The 21,504-nt window shown below is 34.6% G+C and overlaps 1 protein-coding gene across 7 annotated transcripts in view; it reads left to right on the forward strand.

The window, feature by feature from the left end:
• Positions 1-21,504, forward strand: part of KCTD3 (potassium channel tetramerization domain containing 3) — a 56,579-nt gene that overhangs the window by 27,334 nt on the left and 7,741 nt on the right. For 5 of the 7 annotated variants that reach the window (XM_005540844.4, XM_005540845.4, XM_065541740.1 and 2 more), the window contains 6 exons: positions 3,399-3,514; positions 10,034-10,121; positions 10,252-10,368; positions 12,274-12,444; positions 16,097-16,252; positions 19,894-19,990. In XM_005540844.4, the coding sequence (XP_005540901.2) occupies positions 3,399-3,514; positions 10,034-10,121; positions 10,252-10,368; positions 12,274-12,444; positions 16,097-16,252; positions 19,894-19,990 (745 nt within the window). The remainder of the gene's footprint in view (positions 1-3,398; positions 3,515-10,033; positions 10,122-10,251; positions 10,369-12,273; positions 12,445-16,096; positions 16,253-19,893; positions 19,991-21,504) is intronic. The other 2 variants (XM_045397173.2, XM_074026635.1) reach the window with 1 other exon arrangement.

A 21,504-nucleotide genomic window follows, 5' to 3' on the forward strand; every position in this document is an offset into this window, starting at 1 on the left:
CACAATCATGGCAGAAGGCAAGGAGGAGCAAGTCACATCTTACGTGGATGGCAGCAGGCAAAGAGAGCTTGTGCAGAGAAACTCCTGTTTTTAAAACCAGATCTTATGAGACAATCCATTCCCTATCACAAGAACGACACAGGAAAGACCCGTCCCCATGATTCAGTCATTTCCCATGAGGTTCCTCTCACAACACCTGGGAATTATGGGAGCTACAAGATGAGATTTGGGTGGGGCACAGAACCAAACCATATCACTTGGGTCTCACCTTGCTATGCTGTGATAGAAAGTACTCTTATGCAGAAAGCCGGGGGTAATGTGGGGGCTTGTCAGTGTGTTTCCATCTCTCAGGTCCCCTGCTGCCTGTTGTCCAATACCTAAAAACAATTGTTTCATGTATTTTGTCCTTTTTTTGTTGTTGTTCTTATTGCTGTTTTGAAGTGGAGAATAATCGGGTGCCATTTATTCTATCATGGTCGACAGCTTAAGTCTTCCCAAACAACGTTAAGAAAAAAGAAATGTAACATAAACAATTTTGAAATTATAATACATTGGTAACTAAACAGAAGGTAAACCAGTTGTGATTTCTTTTTCCTTTTTCAAGTAGCTATTCGTAACATACTAATAAGTGAAGGAAATTTAATTACTTGCTTGGTGTTCAAAGGCTAATGTGATAGGTAGCTATGTTATGAGCTGGTACAGTAGTAATTTGTTCATGCCCTGTAAAAGAAGCCATTTGTTGTTAACAGATGTTCTTCAGAACATGACAACACTATCCAAAGAAAATTGTTCGAGTTGGTATATCCGTGATAGGGCTCTCCCAGAGGCTGAACTCCCTTCATTATAACTTAGATAAGACACAGTTACTGGGTTGCCGCTATAAGCAATATTTTACCAAGAGGGCCCCTTAAACAGGAACTGGTCATTATTTACACTGTTGTCTTCCCTGTCACTGGTGCTCAGGATTGTTGAGCCTAAGTGGGAGTGACATTTTAAATTTCATGAGACCATTCAGAGTGTCTTTCTTGATTTCCCAGAACCTCATCCTTCTCTGGAGTAATCAATGTTAGTTGGTTTTCCTGTTTTCATTTCTGCCTTTCACATAGCCCATGATACTGAATATAGTTGGCTTCACATGTTCTAAAACATGTTCACATTGTTTGTTATCATCAGTAAAGTACTATTATGTAGAATCCCTAAAATTGTATATACAATGTGAACTGATGACTTTATGCTTTGAAGTGGCAGGTTCATTTCTTAACCAATTAAGAAATGGGCAAAGGACTTAGCTTTGTGTGTGTGTGTTGTACTTTATTTTGTTCTAGCTTTTTGGGCTGAGATAATGTGTTTCATGTGCATGCTTGTGTAAATATGGATTTTATACATATAATTAAAATGTTTATATAAAAGAGATTTCTGGCAATACTTAGCAAGTTTTTTGTTTTGGTTTCTTTTTGTCATGTATCATCTTGCTAGATGCCTTGCTTTTACAAGACTGATTAAAAGTTTTCAAGGTGTTATTTGTCACTAGTCTTCTGTATCATACAGTTCTGAACACAAAGAAAATACTTAGCACCAGTATAAGATTCAAAAGAAATCAGTAATCTTTCTGGCTTATGCTTTTAAAGCATGTTATAATTGCATTCAGTTGCTTTGTTTTTCCCATGAGTGCTTCAAGGTTTCATGCATTTTTTTCTCAGCTAAATGCTGACGAAGTTGTTTGTATTGGCACAGGTACTTTTTAAAAATAAATAAACTGATACTTGAAGCAGCCAAAGATCTATATAAAAGAGTATTTTAGAGGTGAGACTTATTTCCCAGCATTATTAGATAAAAAATATATTTCCCATAAAGTGTTTTTCAAATAAAAGATAATGCTATTTAAATGCTAGAATTGGATTATAACTTTTTTTTTTTTTTTTTTTTTCCCGAGTTGCTCTGTCACCCAGGCTGGAGTGCACTGGTGTGGTCTCAGCTCACTGTAACCTCTGCCTCTGGGTGCAAGCGATTCTCCTGCCATAGCCTCCCCAGTAGCTGGGATTACAGGCGTGTGCTACCATACCCAGCTAATGTTTGTATTTTTGGTAGAGATAGAGTTTCACTATGTTGCCCAGGCTGGTCTTGAACTCCTGACCTCAAGTGTCCACCCTCCCTGGCCTCCCAAAGTGCTGGGATTACAGACGTGAGCCATCGTGCCTGGCCAGTTATAACATTTTTAAGCTCAAGTGATCATTGAAACATTTAGCTTAGACCCTATTTTGTAGTTGAGATAAGAACCAAAAAAGTGGCAAACAAAGGTACTCTGAGAGCCAGGATCCCAACCCAGGTTCTCCTGACTCCTAGTGCAGTACTCTGCTAAAGAGAGACAACTGTATAAGGCCAATATGCCATACCAGGGTGAGCCTAGAATTCTCTGCTTAGGCATTGTTGGGTCTTTTGCTGTTGATTGTGATATGTGCTCATTACAACCTCGCTCACCTACACTTATCTTCTGTTTGCTCAGATTCCCTGAGCTTGCCATTATTCAGTCTCCCAATTAGATGGACTCCTATTAACCTTTAAAAACTCCAACTGAGATGGCTTCTTTTCTAAGATATATTTTCAACCACCTTTACATGCCCTCTTTTACCCCATAGATACTATTGTACCCTGTGCATCCTTCTGTTATTGTTATATCAAATTATAATTGGTTGCAGTTTTTTCTCTACTAAAGTGTAAGTTCTTAGTAACATCTCGTCGTCTTGTGTTTTTTAATCCTAAAGCCTAATGTAGTGTCTTTTGAATTAATTAAATTGAGATTGCAGTGCTGGAAAACATGGGGTTTAAAATAAGCTCTGAGTAAAAGGCCCGAATGTTTGTTTTTAGTATTGTGTGACTTCTTGCTGCTTTTTTCTCCTTTTTACTTATTTCCAGAATTTAGACACATTGTGGATAGTTGAGGTTGCCAAGTCTGTGTGTTCAGATCACTAGTTCCTAAATATCGGGTCTATGGACAAGCTGCATCTAACTCGCCTATGGATTTTGTAACAATACAGTAGGTTTTCTGATTTAGTGAGTCTGGCATGGATCCCAGGATCCTTTTTGTTTTGTTTTGTTTATTTTAAATCTGTCAATCAGGTTATTTTGATGATCAACTGAAGTTAGGAACCAAGCTTCAGGATAAGGTGTTAGAGCAGTGTGAGATGGCTTGGAGCAGATTCTTCCTTGCTTTAGTAGTTCTGTAAGCTGCTTAAGAGCTTGTGAGTTTCTTATTTCTGGTCCCCAAACACGTATAGCACATAGTTTGTAGTAATGAGAATAGGTTTAAATTGTCACCTTTAAGATGTTTTTAATCCAGGTTTTGATTAATTATAAAAATGGTGACTGATTAACCTTTTTATTTTTTATTGTCATTTAAGGAGTGTTCAGCCTGGGTGTTCCTGTAGATGCTCTCTTCTTTATTGGTAACCAGTTGGTGGCCACGAGTCATACAGGGAAAGTGGGAGTGTGGAATGCTGTCACTCAGCACTGGCAGGTTAGTTTTAACTAAAGCATATTACAGAAGTTAAAATATTTCTGAAATGTATGCTGATTATGTATTTTTTTTCCTTGTAGAATTCATATTGTTTCTGGTTTCGATTATACAAATATTGAATGAATGTAGTGGTCAATTTTTTTACTAGATGCATATTTGAGCATATTTTCAAGAGTTTAAGTTACTTTGGAAAATAAGTTAGTTTTTTAAACTGTGGTTTGGCGTTTCTCCATTTGTTTTAAATGTTCGAAGTTCAATGCCTTGAGCATGGTAGTCCAGGCAAATTTTATTTCCTGAACAGGAGCACAGATCTGTGTGAAAACCCATAATCTGTTCAGAGATGATAGCACGCTAAATACTCTCAAGTACTTGAGAGGAGTAAGAAAGAGGTAAGACTTTAAAAAGGTTAATACCTGATTCTTAAAGGAAAGAGGAAGAATTAAGGACTTTAAGCAGGGAGTGACATAAGCAGATCCATGTTTTAGAAAGGTAACAGTGGTTGCTAAAATGAAAGGTGGACTGGAGGTCAGGAGGGAATCTACTACAGCAATACAGCAATCGAGAAGCAGAGCACTTCAACTAACGGCAGTGGTAGTCGAGGTGGCAAAGATGAGTACATTTGAAAAATATTTCATAGACCTTCCTAAAATGACAGGTCTGCTATCTGATTGATGTGGGAAATTGAAGAAAGAGAAATGTATTTCTAATTTTGGGTTTCTAGTTTGACAATCCAGTAGCTGGTAGTATTTTGAATTGATAGGAAACGTGGGAAGAGAAGCAGATAGGCTGGTGGGTCAAGTGAAGAATGGTTAAATTGATTAATACGTTTACTTTGAGATTCCTATGGTTATTCAAGGTAGATGTTAGGTATATAGTTGGAAGTACTCCTTTGGAATTTAGGAAAGAAGAAAGGTGAGAAATCTTTAGAGTCCATAATATTTATGTGATAAAAAAATTGATAAGATTTTCCATTGAGTGGGTATATAGAAAGAAAGCAAAATCCAAATTAGAACTTTGGGGGAACGTTAGCATTTAAGGGGACAGGATAGACAACGAAGAGCCAAAGAACATGACATGATTGAGAAATGACATTAATTTTGGCAGTAGATATCATTTTCAAATATATATGTTAGGTGTTGGTGGAAGAAAGCTAGATGGCAGGAAATGAGGAAGTAAAAGATCAGAGAAAGGAGACAGCAGATTCAAATACCTTTCAAGAAGTTTGGTGGTGAAGGAAAGCAGAGAATCAAAGTGATGGCTTAAGGATCAATGCTGGTTTGAAAAAAAAGATATTTGGTGCTTTATTTTTCCTCTAGGTTAGGACAGGCTTGAGCATACTTGTAGCTAGAGAGAAGAGTTGCCGGAAGGACCTGAAGATTGAAAGAATGGAGATTATTTCTGGTCCCATAAAAGTCAAGAGTGTATGTGGAATCTATAGCACAGCTAGAAAGGTTGACCCCACAGGGAGTAGAGACATTTCTTTCTCTGTGACAGAAGGGTAAGGAAGGAGTAAAGAGAAAGGCATTGAAGACTATTGTCAAGTACTGCAGAAATTATAAATAGTATATTTGCAGTAGACCTGGGATCCATGTAGTTCTTTAGTTACATAATCAAGGTTAATTTTAAGTATTTGAGTCAGATGAAGCAGGTTTGTATGTAATCTTAAAAGTTTTTTGCAAAATCATGAGGACAGTTTCAATAAAATATTAATGAAAATGTTATAAAAGCATTGACTCTGATTCAGGTAAGATAAAAGTAAAAAAAAAAAAATTAAAGAAATGTTTCTGTTTCTTGTTTCCATTTTTTTTTGTTTAATTCCATACCCCCCCCCCCGCCTACACACACAAAATTATGTTACAAAAGAAGATTAATAAGGAATTAATTGGTATTGTCAAGTAGGTAGCCTAGGCTGTTACATAGCATAAGAGCAATTTTTAGGCACTATTTCTCAAGTTGATATTTTAAATTTAGATTTGTATTGGAAATATGGATTATACATGTTTCATTCTCATATCAAAGCAGAGAGCTTTGAAAGTTAGCTCTGGAAAGGCTTTATGTACTTTACTTCCTAAAGAATCAGATAACTCATGTGTATTCTGAGAAATAGAGATCTTCAGCCATAGTACCATCTGAGTGATAGCCTAGCCTCTAAGTACACAGTGGAGGCTGAGTTTGGGGAGGAAATATTGGTTCTGGGAAGAATAATTCAGAGTGAATTTCTGTAGTCTGATGGACTAGACTGGACAAGAATTTGGGAGTTGTGTTTAATTTAGCTTCTCTCTTTCCTGTTGTGAGGCACCTGTAGCACTGATGTTAGAAGCAAACTTTTTGTGTGTGTGTGATAGGTTTACAGACCTCCGCATATTAGGAATAGGAATAAGGCAGGCATTGGAATCCTGGGCCCACATTTTGTTGGGGAGAGAGAGGATTGACTTTTCAGTATTATGCCTTGACTGCTTTCTTAAGTATGGTCTGTTTGCTTACTTACAGAATTTATAGTAAGAAATACGAGATTCTTACTTAGATTTAGATATTCTAAATTTATATAGAGAAATATTAGATACAAATATTGAAACAATGTATATTGTTTATACTATGTATTAAATTATGTTAATTGACTAGTTTGTTTATACACACTTGCGTACCACATACCAAAGTAAAGGCTCTGGGATCTGGGATTTTAGCAAAAGCCGGCATGATTTCATGGGACAGTAGAAATTGAGCCTCCTACAAAAATCTGAAGGTTTAAGTTTCTCAATCCCTGAGAGGACTGGGAAAAGTTTGCCCAATAGTCTTGGAACAAGAAAGTTTGATGTGTGTTTGGTGTCTTGGAATGGGAAATGGAGATGCAAGAGTAAACCATTAGAAATTGAAACCAACATATTCAAATTAGGAGTGAATTGAAGCACAAAGACTTGCCTTTGTTGTATGAGAGCCCCAATTTGAGAAACTGATTTAGAACCAATTACATTTCTAGATACAGACATGACACCAGTTAGAACACTTTCACGAAAGAGAGCACACAAGAATCCTATCGAAGAAGTAATTTCTACTAAAATAACTTCCCAAAACTTATAAACTTCACATGGAAACAAATGATGAAAAGTCATCAAACATAAAAAATGTGCAGTCCCCAAATTGGAAATAATGGAACAATTAGAAAGCTGCTGTATTGAAGGAATAGGACAAATCAGAAAATGGAGGGAAATAAAACACTAAAATTTAAAAGATCATTGAAAATTTTTTTTAAATTTATTTAATGGTTAAATAGAAGCAGAGCTAAAATAAAATTAGTAAATTGACAGACACATCTGAGAAAATCATTTCCAGTTAAGCCAAGAGAGTGAGATAGAAAATATGAAAAAGGAGGAAAAAGTGAGAAAGTATTTCATGTAGGAACAGAGTAGAGGAGCCATATTGGAAAAGATAACAGCGGCTAACATTTTGGAGAAATGAGAAAGGACATGAATTTATTGATTAAAGAAATGTACCAAGTCTTGGCAGCCTAAATGTTTAAATGTGCTGTAATAAAAGATATATTACGATAAAAAGTATTCACAGAATAGTGACAGTTTGCCTGTAATTAGACTTTGAGCAGATTCCTCATCACCACTAGTAGACACCAGAAGAAGACTATGGGCATTCTCCAAATGGCAGAGAAAGTAACTTTCAACCTAGGTTTTTATACACAGCAAAACTACCTGAATGAGAAGGGTTTTTTTTCCGGAGAGAATTTCTCACTCATAACCCTCAATGAAAGGACTACTAAAGAAAAATGCCTTTTGAGAAGAAGGTTGTTTGTATTTGAAGGGGAAGAAATGGAATGCATTAAGCAGTGATTAGGAAATTGGAAAGTGGTAAATACAATGGTAAATTTAGATAAGTGATTATTTAAAAATTAATGGATGAAGGTTAAAACATCCTGTAAAAAATACTGATGAGTTTACAGGTATAGAGATTATAGTTAAAAGATTCTAGGGGCCTTACATGGGAAGATAGAGTGGTATTTTAAAACTGTAAAACATTTAAATTTACATGTAGAGATTAGTGGTAATCACTGTGTGCTACCTTATAAGAGAAAAATCCGCTTCCATATTTTATTTGTGACCACATGACTGAACCATGCATACTAATCAGTATGGTTTCTTGGATTCTTGCCATGAAGTTGTTAGGATAAAGAAGAGGCTACACAGTGGCTGCTTCCTTGCTTGTGCTAGGAGGGAACTCAGCAGTTACTAACTCACTGTGATTCTGCTTATCCTCTGCTTTCTCTGTTCTCGCTGTATTGAAGGGTAGACGTGGAAAGAAAAGCAGATCATGATTAAGGGTTACAGAAAAAGAAGTAGCAAGGCTTTAATCCTAGAGCCCTTCCTCCCAGAGAATAAATGGTTAAAATGTTTGCCTTTGTGCCTTGGGAAGTGCTAGGCTCCTCCTGCTCTTTCATTGGAAAAAAAAAAAAAAGTATCCAAAGGGAGAAGAATCTCATGGCCTTATCTGTCCCCATTTTCCTGCCATGAAGATTCTGGGGTAGGAGTTTAAGCCCTTTCCTTTAGTGCTAGAGCTAAGATGATTTAGTTAACTTGGGTAAGAGAATTGGTTAGTGGTGTGTAAAGCAGTCTCCCCTCCATCCTTTAGACATCTTTACTGATATCACTGAAAAGTACTTAAATGTTTACCTGGTATAAAATGTTTTGGCGTTGGCTTTAATTAAAAGCCTGACCTCAGGATAGGGCATGACAATTGAGTTCTTTGAGATATTTCTAGTGTAACTCATAACTGCATGACATTGAGAGGGTACATATAGAAATTAGGGTTATATCAGGAAGAGCTTAGAGGAAGCATTATTTTCAAGTTTTAGTTATTCCTGTTTTTAATTAGAATGAAACTAGATTCTGTGCTTTTTCACTTGCTCTTCAGATATTCCCTTTCCCCTTGCCCTACTTAACTCATAGTTCAGTGTTCAAGCTTCACTTCCTTTGTGAACCTTTCCTTGATATTTGCTCTTCACCCACCAGCATTGAGATGGCAATTCTTCCCCTCTCACCTCTGATTGTATTTAGTCTATTCTAGTGCCTATTCTATAATTGTCTGCTATTTTTCTTTCTCACAAGTTTACCAGCTCCTAGAGAGCAAGGAGGTACCCCACATCCCTTATCTCTAGTTCAGTGTTTGTTCTCTTGGATAATATGTGGTACATAAAAAGTACTTAAATGTTAAGCAGATAATGTTTAGATTTTAACTTTTCAAATGAAAACGAGATATAGTATATGAAAAGTAAAAGTCCCTTAACATTTTTAACTTTTAAATTATTGGAAGTTTTTTAGACTTGGAAGCAAAACTTGGTGTCTAATAATTCATTTAAGTGTCATCTATGAAGAAGCTTAATAGGCATCTCTGGCCTGGCTGTAAACAGGAAAGATTAATTTTGATGAAGAGTAGAATAGTACTCTACTAAAATAGTATTGCAACTATCCTAGCAAACACTTTTTTTTTTTAATTTGGAGACCAAGTCTCACTCTGTTGCCCAGGCTGGAATGCAGTGGCATGATCCCGGCTCACCACAACCTCTGCGTCCCGGGTTCGAGTGATTCTTCTGCCTCAGCCTCCCGAGTAGATGAGATTACTGGCGTGCGCCACTACACCCAGCTAATTTTGTATATTTAGTAGAGACGGGGTTTCACTATGTTAACTAGACTGATTTTGAACTCCCGACCTCTGGCGATCTGCCCGCTTCGGCCTCCCAAAGTGCTCGGATTACAGGCATGAGCCAGCACGCCCACACTTTTTATGGTTTTTGTTTGTTCGCTTTTTGTTTTGTTTTGTGGTAAAACTCAAGCCCTTTGCTGTTTCTTTTAGCGCAAATATGGAAAGGTATTAATTTGTAAACTAGATTGATTTTCCTGGAAAAACTAATTTTTTAATTCCTATACTTTAAAAAAAATAAATGCATATGAGACTTTGTTTGCCTTGCCATTTCCTAGAAAACAAGTAATCTTTAATAAGGAGAATGAAAAATAGAGAATACCACCTTTTCAGATAAATAATAAATTATCAAGGGAGCAAGTACTTTCTGGAAATCAGTTGCTTTGTTTACTAGTTCTAATTCTATCACTTGCTTACTGTGTGACTTTGGACAGGTCGTTTAATCTCTTGTATGAGAAGGGGAAAAGAGAGGGAGCTGGTCAGACTTGGCCTTTCAGTTCCAGTGGGCTGCGATCTAGTGATCACATGCAAAAAAAGAGGAGACAACCCATCGAAATTGAGAAAGGAAAGTACTGCTGTGGGAAATACAATTAAAAAAAATATTTTGAAGGAAGTATATTGGTGGGTTCTCCTCTATAGCATGTTTGTGTATATGTGTGTGCATGCATGCACCTATAGAAAGTTTATTTCCTAAGCCTTACTAAAATTGGATGTTGGTTGCCTCTTTACCAGAAGAATCAAAGTTTTGAGGAAATTGACCAGAAAACAGAAATTATACTTACTATCTAACATCTAATAATACTCTTACTACATCAGGTTCAAGATGTTGTTCCTATAACTAGTTATGACACTGCTGGATCATTCCTTCTGCTGGGATGTAACAATGGATCAATATATTACATAGGTAAGTGTACAGTCCCTTAAAATGCTCCTGCTTAATGCAATTTTTTAAATGAGAACAAGAAAACATTACCTATCAGTTTTAAATAGATATGCTGTTTATTTTAATGCTGTTTAAATTTGTTATGTTTTAGATATGCAGAAGTTCCCCTTGCGAATGAAAGATAATGATCTTCTTGTAACTGAACTGTATCATGATCCTTCAAATGATGCTATTACTGCTCTGAGTGTTTACCTCACACCCAAAACAAGTTAGTACATGGCCAATTTTATACATTCTTGACTTTTTATCTTTTTATTCATTAATTTATTGTGTGACTAGGTCAAATTAAACTGGTATCTTTCTTTTTGAGAACTGCAGTGCTAAGGATTTCATCTCTACTAAGTCTAAAATTTGTATTAAGTTTCATACTGAAGTCAAACATGACTAGTAAACAAACATAATTTGAGGTGGAAAATTGGAACTTCTGCTGAATTGCATTTGTTAAGCCATATGATTATAATATTAGCTGAAATTACAAAAACAAATCTGCACATTTATCTTCCTATTAAAATAACTAATTTTTCACTTCAAAATTAGGAACTTTTTAAAAAATAAAAAGTTCTTAGACTACTACTGGAAACTAAGCTTATTTTCTTGGGAATTTAAAAATTTAAGCTGTAGAAAAAAGGTGTTTTATAACTTTCAGTGCATTTTAGAGGCCATTGCAGTGAAAGTAACAGACTAGTTCTATAAAGGAGTAAGAGATAAACACAAATGGGAAATTTAAAATTTACCTATAATGAAAGGAGTTCTAATAAACATTAATATATATTCAATAATACTACTAGGTTTGGATGTGCTGCTTATGTAAGTCATCATTTTATTTAAATTAACAAAGGAAACCATAATTTTTAGTATGAAAGAAATATTCAAGAGTATACCCATGAATTTGACTGAAACCATAGTAGGACTTAAATTGTATTGCTCTAGAAATAGGGTTTGGTAAACCATGGATTTCTAGCCAAGCTGACTCTTTTTGACACCAGCTGTCTTTGGCTGCTTTTCTGCCACAATGACAGAATTGAGAGGTTGTGACAGAGACAGTGTGGCATGCAGAGTTTACAATGTTTACTACTTGGCCCTTTACAGAAAATGTGCCAACCCCTGCTCTAGAATGAGATGTGGATTTTTTTTTTTTTAATCTAGTTAAAAAGCAGGCATAAAACTGGGAAAGTTTTACAAATCAAAGCACTTCTTTTGTTGTGACGGGGATTTTAAGACATGAAAAATGGAGTCATCTTCTGGTTATAGGAAGTGTTTTTCATGACATACTTTTTTTCCTTTGATTCAGGTATTTTCAGATGAATCAGTTAGTAAAACTAGAACAGCTAGTAAAGCTAAGAGGTTCTCTATCTGTGAAGCTTTTAAGAGTATAGGTCGCTGAAATTTTTCCTATCTAAATTTACGATGGGGACTGGGCACTTTTTTAAAAAAAGAAAAGAAAAGACACTGCTGAACCTTAGATGATTAGAGGAAACAACATATTGTAAGTATGATGGAAGCAATGTAATGGGTATGTTTATTCCCTAGCACCGTGTTTTGAAACTTCAATAGTATTTATATATATAGTATTTATATATAATGCTTCACTATCTGAGAATGATTTAGTATTGTAGTTTAAGTAGAACAGATGGTAATTCTAGGCTAGACATAATAAGGAATATTGCTTTTGGGATACTATGTAGTATTCTTGGCATGGCAGATTTATGAATTCTTTAAACTATGTTGAGTATCTACTGTGTCTCAGGTACTCTGTAAGGTGACAGATAAAAAGATGATTATGATTCAGTCTTTGTCAATAAGGAGTAGAAGTAGCTAGACATATAAATAAGTACAGAATTAGTGTGTTATAATTGCTGTGATAGAACCTAATAGTGCAAGGCAGGAGGTGAATAGTTACATCTTGAAGTGAAGGTTAGGAAAAGATTTATCAAGGAAATAATGATTTTAAGATGACCCGAGAAGTTTTAAGATTTTTTTTTACTGAACTGGATTTAGGGCTGATATAAACAGTGAATCCAGCTCTGCCTATTTTATCATAGGGAAGCTTTGCAAGGGTAGCTTTTTTATTATCATTCCATAATATATCACCTGTCAACTCGACTTGATATAGGTGTCAGTGGTAACTGGATTGAGATCGCCTATGGTACGAGCTCTGGAGCAGTACGAGTGATTGTACAACACCCAGAGACAGTTGGATCAGGTCCTCAGCTTTTTCAGACTTTCACAGTTCACCGAAGTCCCGTAACAAAAATCATGCTATCAGAGAAGCATCTTGTATCAGGTAAAATAATTTCATTAGTACTGGTAAAGAACTTGGCCTTGTGTATTATTTTCTGTACCCGCACAAATTAAAAGAATGAAAACGCAGTGTTTATGTGAGAAAAATATACTAGAAGAAGTACTAGAAAAGTTTAATAACTGAGGAAATTATGATCGTCTTTTAAAGATTTCTTTGAGCTGGTCATAGTGGCTCACGCCCATAAATCCTAGCACTTTGGGAGGCCAAGGCAGGTGGATTGGTTTAGCTCAGGCGTTCAACTGGTGAAACCCCGTTTCTACCAAAAAAGAGAAAAAAAAAAGATGGTTTTTATTTTGCCTGGTTTTAATATACATACATTTAGGAGGTGTGGTTTTTTTTTTCTCTTGGCATATCTTATTGCAAAATATTTATTTTGACCCTGCTAAGAGGAATTTTTATTAAATTTTTCAACTTTTACTTTTAATATAAATCAGGTTATCTTATGGTTTAATGCTAAAACTGTAGATTTAAATGTGTATTTTGATATTTTGTCATCTCATAAAAATAATAAAATTTAAAATTATAAAGATTATTTGAAGAAAACCTTTTCATGGGTTTGTAGTTCTTTATAGTCATATACAATTTTAAAAAATTTAAATACTAATTGGATACATAAAAAATTAAGTACTAATTTTCAAGTTTAACAAATAGTACTTTCTGATTACAAAGTAAAATTCTATTGAAGAAATTAATTGTGTATGGAAGATGATTTCTAAAAGGCTTTGTGAAAGTTGTATTGTGAGTTGGGTATGTCAGTAGAGCTTGCTTTCTAGAGGAGTCTTACATTAACTCCTTTTGTAGAGCAGTTCCTGCCCAACTTAAAACTTTTACAAACGTGGTTTTCATGTATCAGATTTGTTTTTATGAAGTCTGGCTAGAAGATAATGCATCTTTTGTGAAAGATGTAGTGAAAGTTTCTCAATCTATTTAAACACCATGTGGAGCTGAAATTCAGTCCATAGCTGACTGATTATGCTTTTATTGAATGTGTAATTGTTTGTGGTATAAGTAGGCCTTGCTAAAACAGTCTCTGTTAGGTTTTCATAAAACATTATTCCCCTCCCCCACTGAGGATTTTCTAACTCGTGCTGGTGCCTCCTCTTTTGTCCAATTGCTGAGTGTTGGATTGCCCTTGAGCTCTTTCCTGGACTCTCTATTCTTCTTTATCTGCACTTCCCCGGTTATTTGAATAGTAAGTAACTATATGTCAATGGCTCCCAAACTTTCCTCCACCTGTGACCATCCAAAGAGTTCCAAACCTGTGCTCCAGTGTCTGGATCTCTGGTTGTATGTTTAATAGGCATCTCAAATTAAGTTGGACAAAATGGAACTTAACGATTTCTGTCTCAAAAGCCATCTTAGTATGCAGTGTCACCATCTACTTATCTACTAAAGCTGAAAATCTAGGAATCACCCTTGATTTCTCCCTTTCTTTCACCTCCCACATAGTACAATTCACCAGTAAGTCCTGTTGGCTTTGCTGCCACATTATGTCACAAATCCAATCACTTTTCATTGCTATCAGTCTACTGTCTCACATCATCATCCTTTCTCCCCTAGATAACTAGTAACTTCTCAACTTTTCCGTCTCTGTGGTACATGCTCCACACAGCAACCAGAAGTATCTTTTAGAAATGCAAACCAAGTCTGATTCCTGATGGCTTCTAATTGTATTTAGAATAAATTTAAATTTCTACCGTGGGCTATATGGCTTTTCTTGTTCTAGATTCTACCTACCTTTAAAATCTCTTCCCAACTCCCGTGTCACTTTTCTCATTGCTGATAACACTCTAACCTGTTGGCTTTTCTATTTTTTAAAAATGCCTTCGAGAACTTTTGCGTTTGTTCTTTTTATTCGAAATGTTTTGCCCCTAGATATTTGTTTGGCTGCATTCTTGTCATTCTGGTGGCGTTTCAAATCCCTTCTCAATGAGGACTCCTTGGCAACCTGCTTTAAATTAAATTAGCCAAACCTCTATCCAACAATAACTTTCCCTAACAGTACCTTGCTTTGTTTTCCTTATAGCTTTATCACTTAATCATTTATTTGCTTGTTTATTATCTCTGTATAATTAGAAAAGTTTTCCAATAGCAGAAACTTTGTTCTATTCTCAGCACTTAGCATAGTTCTGACACATAAAAGATGCTGAATAAATGTTATGAGATAAGGCAACTCAATGCTATGAGAAAATAGGCCGTTTTGCAGGGTTACTGTGATGTTTCGATGGTTATTGTGGGATGTGATACCAAGGAACTACTTTGTAAAACTTGTATTTTAACATCAGATATTTCATGTAGGTTTGAAACTTATGTAAGTTTATCAAGAGAAATATCCTTTTTAAGAAAAAATCTGGAGCATTTTATGTATACTCAGTTATGTTATTCTGCCACCTGGTGGATATTAACACATATGTAATGACATTGTTTTCCTTATAGTGCAGTTTGATCCCTTAAAGAAAAACTTTAGATGATGACCGATATTAGCAAAGTTGACATAGTTGTCCAATTGAATCACCTAACAATATTTAAATTATTTTTCAGAATCCTAGTAAGCTTAGTAGTGAAATCAGGAAACGATTTCCCATGAAATTAAATAGCCTAGGACAAAATGTCTCCTTTTTCACCAGAAAACTGACAGTCTAGCAATTGAGAATTTTGTTACATAAGAATAGAAAGTACACAGTTGTTACTTATTTCTATTTGCCAAAATTAAATTTCTTTCTAAAGTTTTGTTTAAAATATGTGTAACTGTAAAATATGTAACACATTTTTACCTGGTAGTAAATATTATGTATGTGTGTATATAAGAAATTTTGGGGACTTTCCTAATATTTACGGATGAGTTCATAGCTCATTGCTAATAATAACAGATTTTCTAAAATCATGAATGGCAAAATTAGTATATTTTTTATTAAAGCATGCCAAAAAAGTAGTTTTTGCGTTAGTAATACATTGTATGGTGTGTATTTTCAAATAGAGTATCTACTCAGACAAAAAAAAAAGTAGAGATAGATTAGGAGACATTTTAGTATATGCTCAGTTAATATTCTGTTAGCAAAATAAAACTAATTGGAGCATGTTTTTTAAATGCAGACTTTCTTTGTATAAAAATATTGCTCAGCTTTAGTATAGAATCTTAATTTTCCTTAATGTAATGATGAGTGGGCAATAAATAGCTGATTGCTTAAGATGTTTGACAATTGTCATTTGTGCCAATAATTTTTCGGTAAGTCCTGATCTAGGTTAATATTTGAGTAGCATAAGCAGAAACAGTTTCTATAGTTAGGAAAAATAAACCAGGAAACTGTTTGCTATGTAGTTTAGCCACAGAACGGGACAATATTCAGCATCTTTTTTCTTACACACACATTATTTTTAACCTTTACTACATTTATACCCTACAAGCTATTTTTATGAGGATCTGTAGGTTTACTTGACATACCTTATATTTTTCAGCAAGGTAAAGCATACTCAGTTTTCTCAGTTAAGTAGATACAAATTACGTATAGTTTTAAGATAAATATGTCATTTGCCACTTATACTCTGATGTGTTTAATGTAGATGATTGTGAAAAAACTTAAAATGAGTTTTTAAAAGTAATTTTGCATTCTTTTGTGTTCTCTTTCTTTGCTAGTCTGTGCAGATAATAACCATGTCCGGACGTGGACAGTAACGCGATTCAGAGGAATGATCTCTACTCAACCAGGTTCTACTCCTTTAGCGTCATTCAAGATACTGTCCCTGGAGGAGACAGAAAGTCATGGTAGCTATTCCTCTGGAAATGACATAGGTGAGTTATTTTAGGGCATTTTTAGGTACTATATTAGCTGTTCAGAAGAAGCATATCAACTAATAAAACCATAAAAACGAGTTTTAAATACAAAGTTTTCATTTTAATTTTGAAATTCTAAACAGAATTTTAGTGTATTTTTCTGATGAAATTCTATAAATTCACGAAATTATTTTATTGCATCATTTTTCATTAAAATGTTAGGAGAGCACATTTTTCTTCTTATTAATGTTTCCTCATTTAAAGAGTGTCATCTTCACGTTAGCTACTTTTATTATTAAAACTATGATAGCTGTGTACATTTGATATTTGAAATTTTTTTATTAATCTACTGAAAATAAAATTTGAAGCTCGAAAATGTTCCTATATAATGAGAGTCATTTTGATGACATGATAATATTCATTATGAAACAGTGTAGAATGTCTCCATTGATATTCTCTGATTTCAGCAAAAGGTGTATTAAGTTTAGTTTAGGTTTTCTCTCTATACACCATACATACATGTGCACATGGGCACTCACATCCACACGTGTGCATACACATACACAGTCTTCATAGAGATCATTCCACCCCCGGCCCCATTTGAAAGAATCTTACTGTCCTTATAAGCTACTTAAGAGAATTCTACTACCACAGCCTTATGATTTTTAGAAAGAGAAATATGCAGTGTTACCAGTTTTAACAGTTGTTATGTAATCCCAGTTCTCTGCATGATGCTAGGCACTGGAAGTTTATATTGTTATTTATTCAATAAATATTTATTGAGTGCTTGTGTTCTAGATACTAGACATTTTAAAAAGTGCAGTGAACATCAACTTACGATGTAGTGAGCAGTAGGAATTAAATGAAACAATTGTATTTTGGAACTCTGCTTAAAGGCATAGGTCAAAAAGAACCCAGAGGAGACAGTGCCAGGATCTGTGTTAGAGGTTGTAATATATGCTCTCATTTAATCTTCTTGACAATTTAGGAGGTAGATACCCCACTTAATGTTGACGGAAGCTGAGATTCAGACAGCACTTCATAGAGGTTTTAATGTTTGAACTGATACATGAAGGATAGACATTTGTTGGGTGTGTAAGGTTCTAGGGTTGGAACATTCCTGGCAGAGAAAACAGCAAGTTAAAAGGGTAGAAGCCAGGGGAACTTGGCAAGTTTGGAGAATGTCAGGAAGGTCATTAATTGTTAGATTATAGGATATGTGGGTAAGAATACTAAGACATACTGAGTGAATAGGCCAGTGCCAGATCATGGAAGGCATCTATACATCAAACTAAGAAATTTAGATTTTATCTTGTAAGTAATGGGGACCTTTTGAAGAATTTTGAGAATGATACTAGATTTGTGATATATATAATTCATCTTTCAAGAGCATGCAAGAAAACTTGACAGTGAAGACTTAAGAGAGTGAAACAAGGAAACCAGAAAGGAGGAATTTATTAACCAAAGTGCATGGTGGTCATTGACTAGATGTGGCAGGCATGAGAGAGGAAGGAGTCTAAAGTGACCCTAAGGATTCTTGGGAAATGGAGTAGCTGAGTATTACTTACTAAATACAGAAATATAGAAAGAATAACTTATTTTGAAAACAAAGATGAATTCAGACTTACGTATTTTGAGTGATGGTGCATATGGATACTATTCTGTGGTGTGAAGATATACCTGGTCTCTGGAGAAAGACCTTAACTAGAAATTATGTTTATGAGTATTCTGCATATAAGAAGCACCTGAAAGCCCCAGGAGTAGATGTATTGTTCAAGGAGAGCATGTGTATTGTGAATACAAAGATATTTATAAACAGCCCTGTGAATTAATTATAAAACCCAGTAAGATAAAGGGGACAGGGAGGTTTTTCATTCCTCTTTATAGTGGTATTTAAAATATATATATCCTCAGAGATCATTGGACATATAGATCAGTGGAACAGAGTAGAGTCCAGATTCAGTAGAGTGGTAAAGGTGGAATCTATATTGTAGTAGGTAATGGGGTAATAGATGTTGGAGGTGTCCATGAAAGAAAGAAGTAATGGAGCTAGTTGGAAGGCAAGGAAGTTCAAAGGTCATATTTATACACATAATCTTAGCCAAAAGGCCGAGAAGCGATCGAAGGTCATATTTTTTATTCCTCCAACTTTCTCCCTCATTAAAGTTAAGAAAGATCTGGGGATATTTTGTATTCCAAGGAAAGGAGCCAATTTGGGAAGGGAAACTATAAATGGGAGGTGGGGGAAGAGAGGGCAAAGAATTAAGCTATGAAGAATAGATTATGGGTCAGTCTCATGTCAATATGAGGTTCAAGGGGAGAGAAGATACAATTCTATAGTCTTCTCATTCCTGGTTATTTTATTCTGAGTTATTTTATTCATGGTCACTATTTTAACCTTGTTTATGAGTTATTGAATGAGGACTGTCATTTCATTTTAATAAAATTAGAGATCAGAAAGTTCCAGTAATTGAGCAACTGCATAGTATAGTGAAGAGCCAGACAGCTTAGGTTTGTTTGAATTCCACTTCCATCATATAAAGACCTATGAGATCTTTCGTTAAGTAATCTCTTGGTGCCTTATTTTTCTCATCTGTAAAATGGAGATAGTAAATAATAGCACCTCCCTTAAGTGGTTATTATGGTGATTAAAATTTTATATTTGGAAAACATTTACGGTGGCACATGCTAAGTACGGTATAAGTATTTGCTAACTAATAATAAAGATAACATTGGTTCATTTATTAAGTACATGTATGTTTCGTGTAACATAACTTGGGATATATTGTCTTTAAAAATTTTATTGTAAAACTTTTTACAATACTTTTTATGAATTGTGAGTTGATACTATTTTAGCTACTATGTATAATGGGAAAAGAGAATTATTAAAATTTTATGCTTAAGTTTTAAACAAAAACTTTTTTCTTTACGTTATTGTTCAGGATCTTTCTAAAATATAATAGGCTATTTATCTGTCTTGCCAAATACAATAAAGTGAAAATAATTGAATCTTTCATTTTAGATTGAAAAGCTTCAGGGTGCAACTCTGTAGTAAATTTTATGCTGTACTTTAGTCTTCATACTGTACTTTGTTTTTCTCTTTTGGTTTACCAATTACCTTATATAAAATTGTGTGTGTTTTTTTAATTTGCATCCTTAAAAAGAAGAAATACTAAAGGAAGAAATGTGGTTAACAGAAGCTTCAACTAATTACATTCCATCTGATGAAGTTTCACTTTATATTTTAAGATTTTGTGTGTTGTCTTCTCAAAAAAGTAAAATCAGTACATGAAATGACTTAATGTATATGTCTTTTTTAAGTTATAAGAATCTAAGCACATCCCCAAAGATAGTAAATATCTTAACAGGTCTCCGGCTAGTACTGTTAACGTAGCACCTTAGGACATTTTTTCCTTTAGCTTTTACAGCCTTAGTCATATATAAAATATAACTTAGAAATAATTGTGTATTTCTTTAAAAAATTTTTAATGCAAATTGAAGTACTTGTATACATTTATTCCATGTCTGATTGTGAGCTGAAATGTGATACCATATTGGTATGTATGAGAAATTCTTTTCTTGTATTAAGAGTAATGCTCCTTTTGTAAAATGAAAGAACTAAAATTTTAATTTTTTGACATTTTTGTTTTCTGATCAAGGACCTTTTGGAGAGCGAGACGATCAACAGGTGTTTATCCAGAAAGTTGTTCCCATCACCAACAAACTATTTGTAAGACTCTCATCTACTGGAAAAAGGTAACACTTTACTGTAAAAATATTTGTATTCAGAAGCCACCTTTTGTCTTACAAAACATATGGCATAATTTGACATATTGATCAAAGAGTGCTAGTAGAAACAAATTGTTGGGAGAGGAGTCTGTTATCTCATAATCATAACTCAAAATGAAGACAGTATATGTTATGCTTACTTTCTGGGATTTAAGAGTTTCACTGATGCTGTGGACAGTTAGGAGGGACTAATGATAGAATAAGAACACAGTGAACTTTTTTTCATGGCCAAACATAAATACTTATTAATTTTGTTATTATAAGCAGTTTCTTTCTTTAAAAAACCTAGAACTTAAATATTTTCCATCCCATATAAATCTGTATACATTATTTATGTTTCTCAAATAAAACATATTACAGATTTCCTGACATTTAGTATCCCCTTTTAAAATAAAAATGACAAATACTGATTAATAACACTAATGTGCATAATCTTGGCACAGCTTACGACATAGCACCCATGTTTTATTTTCTATTTTAGAGTAATTTGTGTCTACTTTAACATGGAGAGAAATTATCTGTCTCCGTGAGAGCAGGATTCCTGTCTTTGTGCGGTCTCCTCAGTATTTGTATGTGAATGCTGCCCTTATGCTTCCATTATATGGCACTGGCAGTATTCCTCTGTTTAGTCTTTTCTATTCAAACTTAAAGAACATAGTGATTTTGCTGAACTAATTCTGACACTTCCTGTTACTAGCTATGTAAATGCAACTCAAGTTATTTTATTTCCCTTAGCCCAGTTTCTTTATAAAATAAGGTTCAACGACTTTGGCAGGATATCATAGGATAAAATAAATTTCAAACGTGTAATATCTTGCATGGTACCTAACCATAATAGATGTATAGTAGAAGTTAATTTCCTCTTCCTTTTGACTGAAATTTTACTTCTTTTAAAATTATTATTTATAACCTCAGATTTTACTTCAACATTTCTCTGCTTTAAAAACAAATTTTTTTGACGACGAGAACACATGGGCACATGGGAGGGAACAACACACAACAGGGAGCCTGTTGAGGGTGACGGAGGATGGAGAGAGAGAGCGCATCGGGAAGAATAGCTAATGGACGCCAGGCTTAATACCTAGGTGACGGGTTGATCTATGCAGCAAACCAGCATGGCACATGTTTACCTATGTAACAGACCTGCACATCCTGCACATGTAGCCCAGAACTTAAAAGTTGCAGGGAAAAAGTTTTTGCATGTCAAACAAATGAAAAAAGTAAAATTCCTATAAAGAGTCCATTAGGAAGGTTATTGTTTTCATTTTATTTATTTATTCATTTACTTATGAATGAGACAGAGTCTTGCTCTGTTGCCAGGCTAGAATGCTGTGGTGCAATCTCAGCTCACTGCAACCTCCAGACATGTGTCTGCTCATGTCCTTTGCCCACTTTTTAATGGAGTCGTGTTTTACTTGCTGATTTAAGTTCCTTATAGATGCTGGATATTAGACCTTTGTCAGATGCATAGTTTGCAGATA

The sequence above is a fragment of the Macaca fascicularis genome, chromosome 1 (assembly GCF_037993035.2).
Source record: "Macaca fascicularis isolate 582-1 chromosome 1, T2T-MFA8v1.1".
Lineage (NCBI taxonomy): Eukaryota > Metazoa > Chordata > Mammalia > Primates > Cercopithecidae > Macaca > Macaca fascicularis.